Source organism: Cherax quadricarinatus, unplaced genomic scaffold (assembly GCF_038502225.1).
Source record: "Cherax quadricarinatus isolate ZL_2023a unplaced genomic scaffold, ASM3850222v1 Contig3727, whole genome shotgun sequence".
Lineage (NCBI taxonomy): Eukaryota > Metazoa > Arthropoda > Malacostraca > Decapoda > Parastacidae > Cherax > Cherax quadricarinatus.
In genome coordinates, this window is record NW_027198753.1 from 28403 (window position 1) to 39965 (window position 11563).

Consider the following 11563-nt stretch of genomic DNA (forward strand, 5'->3'; position numbering starts at 1 on the left):
ACAAAATGTTCTTATAGGTTTAAACTAAAGAGTTTTAAGAACAATCTTATTTAAAATAATGGGTAGTAGCTTGTTGAGAAGTCTGCTGTGGGTTATTTTTCATCTCTCAGATGTGCACTGAGACAAGTACTTACAGTGCTTGTAGATGTGACAGAGTCTGTGGCGGCTCGTGCAGGGGTGCTGCAGATCTGCAGCATCCCTTATTTTCTTTAATTCTTTGATTTTATAATGTACAAGAATAAGGAAAGAATTAAATAATAAAAAATCATTATATTGAATGTTATCGATAATGTCGAGGGAAAATAGGGGGTGCTGCAGTTCCACAGCACCCCCGCACGAGCCGCCACTGGATAGAGCCCTCAAACGTTGACTTGGAATGACTTTACAAAATATATCTCGTCATGTGGCATAGTTAGACTTCAACATATGTTCATTGGTGTCACAACAAGACAGTAATATATTATTCTTTAATTTGTTTTGGTCACATTCCTTTTTAATATTGGTCTGTCAGCTTAATAAAAACACATCAGACAATCTCGTACTCTAGAGAAATGAGCTAAAAATGGTAGAAAATTTGATCGAGATGGCAAAAATTGGTTTAGGATGTCATAAGTGAGGACAAGACATCAGAAAATGGGTTTAGGATGTCATAAGTGAGCACAAGATATCAGAAAATGGGTTTAGGATGTCATAAGTGAGCACAAGACATCAGAAAATGGGTTTAGGATGCCATAAGTGAGCACAAGACATCAGAAAATGGGTTTACGATGTCATAAGTGAGCACAAGACATCAGAAAATGGGTTTAGGATGTCATAAGTGAGCACAAGACATCAGAAAATGGGTTTAGGATGTCATAAGTGAGCACAAGACATCAGAAAATGGGTTTAGGATGTCATAAGTGAGCACAAGACATCAGAAAATGGGTTTAGGATGTCATAAGTGAGCACAAGACATCAGAAAATGGGTTTAGGATGTCATAAGTGAGCACAAGACATCAGAAAATGATCATATCAAGAAATACTTTACATAACCATGTTCTTATACTACACAAAAATACATGAAGCCTGTTACATATATCTTACATATAATTTTCCCTATATAAAAGAGCACACTAGGTAACACTAAGCCAATATTTGAATCTTGGGATCTTAAAGCTAAGAAATTAACCAACACAGATCCTAAGGAATCTAAACATATTGATTTCCGCAGTAATTGTATGTTGCATCTCACAATAATAGTAATAATAATAATAATAATAATAATAATAATAATAATAATAATAATAATATACAAATAACTGTAGGCGAGCTGGAGAAATAACTTTCTGTAGGTGAACTGGAGAAATAATTTCATATAAGTTCCTGACTTATGAGTTAACTACTACGGATTTAGCGCTTCCCCATGAACTAGTTGCCATGTTCTCACCACTTGTTAGAAAGTCTACAATAAATGAGGCAATTTAATACGTGTTGAAACGCTTTTTTTAAGTATATTTGAAAAAATATTGAAAAATAAATTTAGAAGTAAGAACTGTTCATTGTAAAGTTATATTGCGAATATATATCTTTTTTTTTTCTAAAATATTGACTGAGAATGTATAGGTATGGTCATGATATATGGTAGCTTCAAGTGGTTGAGAAATAGACGTGAACAAACACTAGACCATCGTCCAGTTAATACACTAATCGTAGAGACGCTTTATGGAGCACCATATAATGGTGTCAACTTATAAGATGATCGAGGTTCCTGTTGTAGAAATTGAAAGTGGATGGGAATCTTGAAAGACACAAATTTAATGATGAAAATGGTTCATTTCAGAAATGCTTCCATGATACGGAAAGTGAGAGACACATTGCTGACCTCTCAAGGATCTGATATTCTTTCTTGAATAATCGATCCTTTATTCACAGGAGAAGGACATTGTTTATAGGACTCTGATAGTGTTGTAAAGATGGACTAGTTGCTGTAGCGAAGGACGAGAGGGAGATCATTGGAGAGGAAGTATTACCAGAAGGAACTACAGAATACCGTTGGGGTTCATTATAATGTTCTTTTAGAATGCCCTTGGTGGTCGTAGATGTTATGAAGTGTCAGACACTATCCGATGATTGTGATCCGTGTCTCGATGAAAGTCGGAAAATTTGAGTCGTTCTGCTACTGGATAGCTTTCGGGAGTCCCCATAGGCGCTGTTGTTTCTGAAGGCTGTCGAGCCCCTGGCCACATTCCTTCTCATGACCCTGGACAAAACACCCGAGCATAGCATCTTCAAGAAAAGCTTTCGGAACCTCTTACTGAAGATGCAGTAGATTATGAAGTTGACAGAGGAGTTGATAGTGACTAGGAGGTTACTAGCCATGGTCAGTAAGCCGATGGTAATGTTCAGCAGCTCCAAGATGTTGATTATAAAGGCGAGAACATTGCAGACGAAGAACACCGTCACGACCACCAACAGCATCACCGCCAAGCTGATCTCTTTCTGCTGAAGTCGACTCATGTGCTGCCTCTCCAGGTTGGCTGCACGAACCTGTCAGATTACGGAAAAACATCTTCGTGTATCACTTTTTAGTGCCTCACAAGGTCCTATTATCTATTCAGTTCACCCAAAAGTCTTACCATGAATTAAGGTCGCCCATAAATTTTTATTTTGAATTCAATTGACAACAATTGTTACATAACCTAAACATTAATTAATATTTTAAATGTAGCATTTCTAAAGATATGAATCAGGTGAACACATGAAAACAAATAAGTAAATAAATCATATATACATATATGCATGGATGCACACACACACACACACACAGTGAAGAGGTGGGGCCAGGAGCTGAGTCTCGATCCCTGCAGCCACAAATTGGTGAGTACACAGACACACACACGAATGCAGATGGAATAACAAATAAATGTGAGGAGTGGCATGAAAGAATCAAGGAGACATCCCCAGACATAATAGCACTCACAGAAACAAAGCTCACCGGGATAACAGACGTAGTCTTCCCATCCGGATATCAGATCCTGAGGAAAGTTAGAGGGATCAGAGGGGGAAGGAGGAGTTGCACTGTTCATTAAAACCCGACGGGGATTTGAGGAAATGGAAGGAATGGACGAAAATGGCGAAAGGGACTACAAAGTAGGTATAATTCAGTCTGGGCGACATTAGGTAGTCATTGCAGTGATGAATAACCCCCACAGAACTGCAGCAGGCCAACAAAAGAATAAGAAGAGAGCAACAGAGCAATGGTCGACACATTAGCTGAGGTGGCCAAAAGAGCTCACACAGGTAGAACAAAGATACAAGTTATGGGCGATTTCAATCACAAGGAGATTGACTGGGAAAACCAGGAGCCCCATGGGGGTCCCGAAACATGAAGAGCCAAGATGATGGATGTGGTACTGGAAAACCTCACTCATCAAAATGTTAGGGACACTACTGGAGAGAGAATGGAGGATGAACCCGCAAGACTGGACATCGTGTTCACCCTGAGTAGCTCGAACATTGACATCACCACATATGAAAGCCCCATTGGAGCTAATGATCAGCTTTGAATACACAGTAGAGTTACAAGTGGAAAGAGTAACTGGAGTAGGATGGAAAAAGCCAAACTATAAAAAGGGAGACTACACAGGTATGAGGAACTTCCTTCAGGAGGCTCAGTGGGAAAGAGAATTGGTAGGAAAGTCAGTAATCGAAATGATGGAATATGTAACGACAAAATGCAAGGAGGCAGAGGAAAGGTTTGTTCCAAAGGGCAACAGAAATAATGAGAAGATGAGAACGAGCCCTTTGTTTACCCATAGGTGTAGGGATGTAAAAACTAAGTGCATTAGAGAATGGAAAAAGTACAGAAGACAAAGGATGCAGGAAAATAGAGATTTAAGTTGAAGAGGGAGGCCCAGCAACAGTACGAAAAAACGACATAGCATCAGAAATCAAGTCTGATCCAAAGCTGTTCTATAGCCACATCAGGAGGAAGACAACAATCAAGGACCAGGTAATCAGGCTGAGGAAGGAAAGTAGAGAGCTCAAAAGAAACGACCAAGAAGTATGTGAGGAGCTCAACATGAGATTTAAGGAAGTATTTACAGTGGAAACAGGAAGACCTCTGGGAAGACAGAACAGAGGGGTACACCAACAAGTGATATGCCAAAAAGTATTGGATGAAATACACACAACCAAGGAGGAGGTGAAGAAGCTGCTAAATGACCTTGATATCTCTAAAGCGGTGGGACCGGACATCTCTCCATGGGTCCTTAGAGAGAGAGCAGAGACGCTGTCTAAGCCACTAACAACAATTTTCAACACATCCATTGAAATTGGGCAAGTACTTGAGGTATGGAAGACGAAAATGTAGTCCTATTTTTAAGAAAGGAGACAGACACAGGGCACTAAACTACAGACCAGTGCCACTGACGTGTATAGTATGCAAAGTCATGGAGAAGATTATCAGGAAAGTGATGGAACATTTGGAAAGCAACAAGCTCATGAACGACAACCAGCACGGATTCAGGGAAGGCAAATCCTGTGTCACATACCTACTGGAGTTTTATGACAAGGTAACAGAAGATACGAGAGAGAGCGGGAGGTGATTGCAAGAAGGCCTTCAATACAATTCCTTACAAGAGATTAGTGCAAAAGCTAGAGGATCAGGCACGTATAACATGAAGGGCACTGCAGTCAATCAAAGAATACCTGACAGGGAGGCAACAACGAGTCATGGTACGTGATGAGGTATCAGAGTGGGCGCCTGCGAGGAGCGGGGTTCCACAGGGGTCATTCCTAGAACCAGTGCTGTTTTTGGTATATGTGAATGACATGACGGAAAGAATAGACTCAGAAGTGTCCTTGTTTGCAAATGATTTGAAGTTAATGAGGAGAATAAAATCGGATGAGGATCAGGCAGGACTACAACGAGACCTGGACAAGCTGGAAGCTTGGTCCGGCAACTGGCTCCTCGAATTTAACCACGCCAAATTCAAAGCCATGAAGATCGGGAAGGGAAAAGTAGACCACAGACAGAGTATAGGCTAAGTGGCCAAAGACTGCAAACCTCACTCAAGGAAAAGAATATGGGGGTGAGTATAACACTGAGCACATCTCCTGAGGCGTACATCAACCAGATAACTGTTGCAGCATATGGGCGCCTAACAAACCTGAGAATAGTGTTCTGATACCTCAGTAAGGAATCGTATAAGACTGTACACCGTGTATGTCAGGCCCATACTGGAGTATGCAGCACCAGTTTAGAACCCACACCTGGTCAAACACATCAGGAAATTAGAAAAAGTGCAAAGGTTTGCAACAAGGCTAGTTTCAGAGCTATGGGGAATGTCCTACGAAGAAAGGTTATGGGAAATCTGCCTGACGACACTGGAGGACTGGAGGGTTAGGGAAGACTTGATAATGACATACAAAATACTGCGAGGAATTGACAAGATGGACAGAGACAGGATGTTCCAGAGATGGGACACAGAAATAAGGGGTCACAGTTAGAAGTTGAGGACTCAGATGAGTTAAAGAGATGTTAGGAAGTATTTCTTTAGTCATAGAGTTGTCAGGAATTGGAATAGTCTGCCAGGTGATGTAGGGGAGGCAGAAACCATGCATAGTTTTAAGACAAGGTATGATAAAGCTCATGGAGCAAGAGAAGAAAGGACCTAGTAGAGGTCAGTGAAGAGGCGAGGCCAGGAGCTATGTCTCGACCCCTGCAACCACAAACAGGTGAGCACACTCACACACACACACACACACACACACACATGTATATCAAGCAGCAACAGAAACAATGGTAAGACCAGAGTGAGCCCATGTTCTACCCAGTGGTATGGATAGGCCAAGGCCAGGTATGCTAGAGTATGAACAAAATTTAGAAAGCAAAGAACTCAGGAAAACAAGGAGATGAGACAAAGAGCCAGAAACGAATTTGCATTTATGAGAAGAGAGGCTCAGTGGCAGCATGAGAACGACATGGCATCAAAAGCCAAATCTAACCAAGTGTTGTTATATACGCACACTAGAAGGATAACAACAGTCAAGGGCCAGGTGATCATGTTGAGGAAGGCAAGAAGGGAGGTCACTGGGAGCGACCAGGATGTATGTGAGAAACTCAGCTCAAGATTCAGGGAGGTACTCACATTGGAGACAGAGGCTTCCAGCAAACCGACGTGGTAGAGTACACCAGCAAGTGCTGGACACACGCCACACAACGGAGGACGAGGTGAAAAAACTACTAAATAAATTTGGTATCTCAAATGAGGTGGACCCAGATAATATCTCTCCATGGATCCTGAGAGAGGGCGCAGATGGACTCTCTGTGCCACTAACAATCTTCAACAAATCTATCGAAAGAAGGCAACTGCCTCAGGTGTGGAAGACAACAAACAAAAATAGACAGCATTAAACTACAGACCAATATCGCTGACATGTATAGCATGTAAAATTATGGAGATTATCAGGAGCAGTTTCATCCATGACAACCAGAGAAGGAAAATGCTGTATAACAATCCTATTGAAGTTCTGTGACAAGATAACGAAGGTAAGGAAAGAGAGAGGTAGACTGCATTTTCTCGAGCTGTGAAAAATACCACACAAGAGACTGGTTGTAAAGCTAGAGGAACAGGCAAGAATAACAGGGAAAGCACTGCAATGAATCAGGAAATACTTGAAAAGAAGGAAATAACGTTTGTTGGTACGTGATGAGGTGCCAATGGGAGTGCATGTGTCGAGTAGAGTTCCACAAGTGTCAGTCCTAAGTCCGGTGCTCTTTCTTATATATGTGTGAATGGTATGACGGAAGGGATAGACTCAGAAGTGTCCCTGTTTACAGACGATCTGAAACTAACGAGGAGAACATAAACGAACAAGGATCAGTTAAGTCTATAATAACAATAATGATGATGATGATGATAATAATAATAATAATAATAATAATAATAATAATAATAATAATAATAATAATAATAATAATAATAATAATAATAATCATAATACTAATAATCAATATTTCTACAAGTACATGTACAAGGTATACAAGTACACGTACAAGGTATACAGTCTTAGCTGACATTAGTGACATACTACTACATAGAAAGTCATTTGTTATGCTGAACATTTTGGGCATATTAGGTCAATTTTATCCCCAGGATGCGACAATATAGTCGACTAACATCCGGGTACCTGTTTCACTGATAGGTGAAATGGACAGCAGGTGTCTTAAGGAAACACGTTTTAATGTTTCCACCTGTACCAGGGATTGATCCCTGGACCTCACTGTGTGAGTTGAGTGGGCTAGCAATCAAGCTACAGGAGAGTTTGCAAGCCAAGTGCGACAAATAGTTACTGATGTTTAACCCCATCAACCAAACAGCCAAACACGTTATCCCAACACAAACCACAATCAGCACCTACAGCCCCCACCCCACACTACGCTGTAGAATCCCACAGTACACTGCCAGGTCCCCTACCCTCACAGACCCCCTCCCCTCCCATAACACATTGTTGGAGAGGAAACTGAAGGTGTGGTACACCAATGCTGAAAGAATAACGAAAAAGTGGGAGCAGTGACACAAAAGAGTCAAAGAGGCATCACCAGAAATCATAGCTCTCACAGAAACCAAGCTCACAGGAATGATAACAGATGCCATCTTTCCAATGAGATATCAGATCCTGAGGAAAGACAGAGGGAACACAGGGGGTGGAGGAGTGGCACTGTTCACCAAAAACCAATGGGATTTTGAGGAGCTGGAGAGAGGAGACGGAGGTGAAGCAAGAGATACATCAAGCGAACACTTCAGTCTGAAGGTCCCAAGGTGATGTATAACTCACCACAGAACAGCAGGAGGCCAAGGCAAGAGTATGATGAGAGTAACAGAGCGATGGGTGATGCACAGGCTGAAGTGGCCAGAAGGGCTCATGTGAGCAGGGCAAAGCTGCTGATTGTGGGTGACTTCAATCACAAGGAAATCGACTGGGAGAACCTGGAGCCACTTGGGGGCCCAGAAACGTTGAGAGCTAAAATGATGGAGGTGGAACTGGAAAACCTCATTTACCAACACGTAAGAGACACTACCATAGAGAAAGAAGAGGATGAACCAGCGAAACTGGACCTAGTGCAGATATTGAGAACATTACACATGAAAGACCCCTTAGGGCCAGTAATCACGTAGTTATGAGCTTGGAATGCATAGCAGAGTTACAAGTGGGGAGCGAAGCAGGAAGGGCAGGACGAATGAAGCCAAAGTACTAGAAAGGGGACTATGCAAGAATGAAGAATTTCCTTCATGGGGTACAGTGGGACAGAGAACTAGCACGGAAGTCAGTAAACGAGATGATAGACTATAACACAACAATATGCAAGGAATCTGAGGAGAGGTTTGTACCCAAGGGTAGGAGAAATAGCCAGGAAGCTAGGATGAGCCCATGGTTCACCCAAAGGTGTAGAGAGGCAAAAATTAACTGTGCTAAAGACTGGAAGACGTATATAAGTCAAAGGACCCAGGAGAATAAAGAGAGCAGTCGTAGAGTCAGAAATGAATAAGCCCGGGTAAGAAGGGACGCCCAACGACAATGCAAAAATGACAAAGCGGCTAAAGCCAAATCAGGAGGGAAACAACAGTCATGGACCAGGTAATCAGGCTAAGGAAGGAAGGAGGAGAGATCACAAGAAATGATCGTGAAGTATGTGAGGAGCTAAACATGAGATTCGAAGAAGTGTTCTCAGAGGAGACAGAAGGGATTCCAGAAAGACGGAGAGGTGGGGCACACCACCAAATGTTGGACATAATACATGCAACAGAGGAAGAAGTGAAGAGGCTGCTAAGCGAGCTAGACACCTCAAAGGCGATGGGGCCGGATAACATCTCTGCATGGGTCCTGAGAGAGGGAGCAGAGTTGCTCTGTGTACAACTAACAACAATCTTCAACACATCTGTCGCAACAAGGTGACTAACTGAGGTATGCCAGACAGCAAATGTAGTCCCAATTTTTAAAAAAGGAGACAGACATAAAGCATTAATTTTAAACTACATACCAGTGTCACTGACATGAATAGTATGCAAAATCATGGTGAAGATTATCAGGATAAGAGTGGTGGAGCACCTAGAAAGGAATGAGATTATCAATGATAGCCAGCACGGGTTCAGGGATGGAAAATCCTGTGTCACAAGCCTACTGGAGATCTATGACAGGGTGATAGTAGTAAGACAAGAGAGAGAGAGGGCTCAGTAGATTGCATCTTCTTCGACTGCAAGAAGGCGTTTGACAAAATTCCACACAAGAGATAAGTGCAAAAGCTGGAGGACCAGGCAGGGATAACAGGGAAGGCATTACAATGGATCATGGAATACCTGTCTGGAAGATAACAGCGAGTTATGAAATGTGGCGAGGTGTCAGAGTGGGCGCCTTTGATGAGAGGGGTTTCTCAGGGGTCAGTCCTAGGACCAGTGCTGTTTCTGGCATTTGTGAACGACATAACGGAAAGAATAAACTCAGAAGTGTCCCTGTTTGCAGATGATGTGAAGCAGATGAGATTAATTCAGTCGGATGAGGACCAAGCAGAACTACAAAGCGATCTGGACAGGCTGCAGGCCTGTTCCAGCAATTGGCTCCTGGAGTTCATTCCCACTAAGTGCAAAGTTGTGAAGATTGGGGAAGGGCAAAGAAGACCGCAGACGGAGTACAGTCTAGGGGGCCAGAGACTACAAACCTTACTCAAGGAAAAGGATCTTGGGGTGAGTATAACACCAGGCACATCTCCTGAAGCGCACATCAACCAAATAACTGCTGCAGCATATGGTCGCCTAGCAAACCTCAGAACAGCATTCCGACATCTTATTAAGGAGTCGTTCAAGACCCATTACACTGTGTATGTTAGGCGTATATTGGAGTATTCAGCACCAGTTTGGAACCCTCACCTAGCCAAGCATGTAAGGAAACTACTGAAAGTGCAGCAGCATGCAACAAGACTAGTCCCAGAGTTAAGGGGTGTGTCCTACCAGGTGAGGTTAAGGGAAATAGACCTAAAGACACTGGAAGACAGGAAAGATAGGGGGGATATGATAACATATAAAATACTATAAGGAATCGACAAGGTGGACAGAGACAGGATGTTCCAGAGATGAAACACAACAACAAGGGGTCACAGTTGGAAGTTGAAGACTCAGATGAATTACAGAGATGTTAGGAAGTATTTCTTCAGTCACAGAGTTGTCAGGAAGTGGAATAGTTTGGGAAGTGATGTAGCGGAGGCAGGATCCGTGTATAGCTTTAAGAAGAGGTATGATAAAACTCATGGAGTAGGAAGAGTGACATAGTAGCCACCAGTGAAGAGGCAGGGCCAGGAGCTATGACTCTACCCATGAACCACAATTAGGTAAGTACACACATACACGCACCTTTTGATAGATGAAGAAATTGAAGACTATAAGACTGAGAAAGGGCACCAGATACATCACAATAAGGTACATCCACATTATGTAGATCTCAATGTAATATTGATTTAGTCGTAACTCTGACGCTACTACGAAGGAGGACTTTTCACCGTTCATGTAGCATTCCTGTAGACAAAGTGAGACATATAATTAATAACAACTGCAATAACAATTACTAGTTTATTGAAAATTTATTAAATAATTTATTTACTTATTAGTGCTCTTGTTATGATTAGTAGTTTTTATCTTATAATCACAAAATACAGTAAACCCGTTTGGGTGACTGAACTCGGGCTTAAGTGTCTTACCTGATAAGAAACTTCCCAAAACCTGGGAATGTTGTAAATAATGGAGAAGAAAGCCACGCTTATAACGTAGATTTTCGCACGTCCGTAGGTGCACAGGGAGCGAGCTCGTAGCGGCCGGCAGACAGCGATGTACCTCTCTACCGTCACGGTAACTGTGAGGTAGACTGACCCAGTCTGGGCTATAAGAGCGAGGGGAAAAACGAACGGGGTGACGCGCTGGAAGACGCCTTCTGTGTACCAAGTTATGGTCTTGGTGTACTCGCCGATCTCAGTGAGTCCAAACATGAGGATCGAGGTGGTGGTGACGATCATGTCGAAGGTGGTGAGACCCATCAAACAGCAGTTGATGGAGGACCGCATCTTCGGTCTGTGGAGAAATGACAGTGTTACAAGAGACTAATAAGAGAACCGAGATGGTGGTGACGATCATGTCGAAGGTGGTGAGACCCATCAAACAGCAGTTGATGGAGGACCGCATCTTCGGTCTGTGGAGAAACGAGGATTTTAGAAGAGACTAATAAGAGAATTGAGGAGGTGGTTGTCGTTATTGTACGCAGTTTTGATTTGTGGAGAGACCAGGATGCAAGGAGAGAAGAACCAAGATCTGCAGAGAGAGCAGCATTAAGTTTACATTGAGAAGAACCTTAGGTGTGTGAAGAGAACAACATTGGTTCTGCAAAGAGAAGAATTTTGTGACTGTAGAGAGAACAATCTTGGGTCATTACTGAGAGTAAGTTGAACATTTATTTTGTCTGCTTTAGTAAGGCACAAATTTTTATTATTATTAAGTGTATCATAAGACTTAAAGAATCTTCAATGGCAATTGGGAAT

At 42.3% G+C, this 11563-nt stretch overlaps 1 protein-coding gene across 1 annotated transcript; it reads right to left on the bottom strand.

The window, feature by feature from the left end:
• Positions 1–453: 453 nt before the first annotated feature.
• On the bottom strand, positions 454–11113 carry LOC128697198 (FMRFamide receptor). The gene is made up of 3 exons (XM_070081700.1): positions 10733–11113; positions 10389–10550; positions 454–2526 (listed from the first exon to the last, which is right to left on the bottom strand). The coding sequence occupies exons 1-3, from the start codon at positions 11090–11092 to the stop codon at positions 2092–2094; spliced, it is 957 nt and encodes a 318-aa protein (XP_069937801.1). The 5' UTR covers positions 11093–11113; the 3' UTR covers positions 454–2091.
• Positions 11114–11563: the final 450 nt, after the last annotated feature.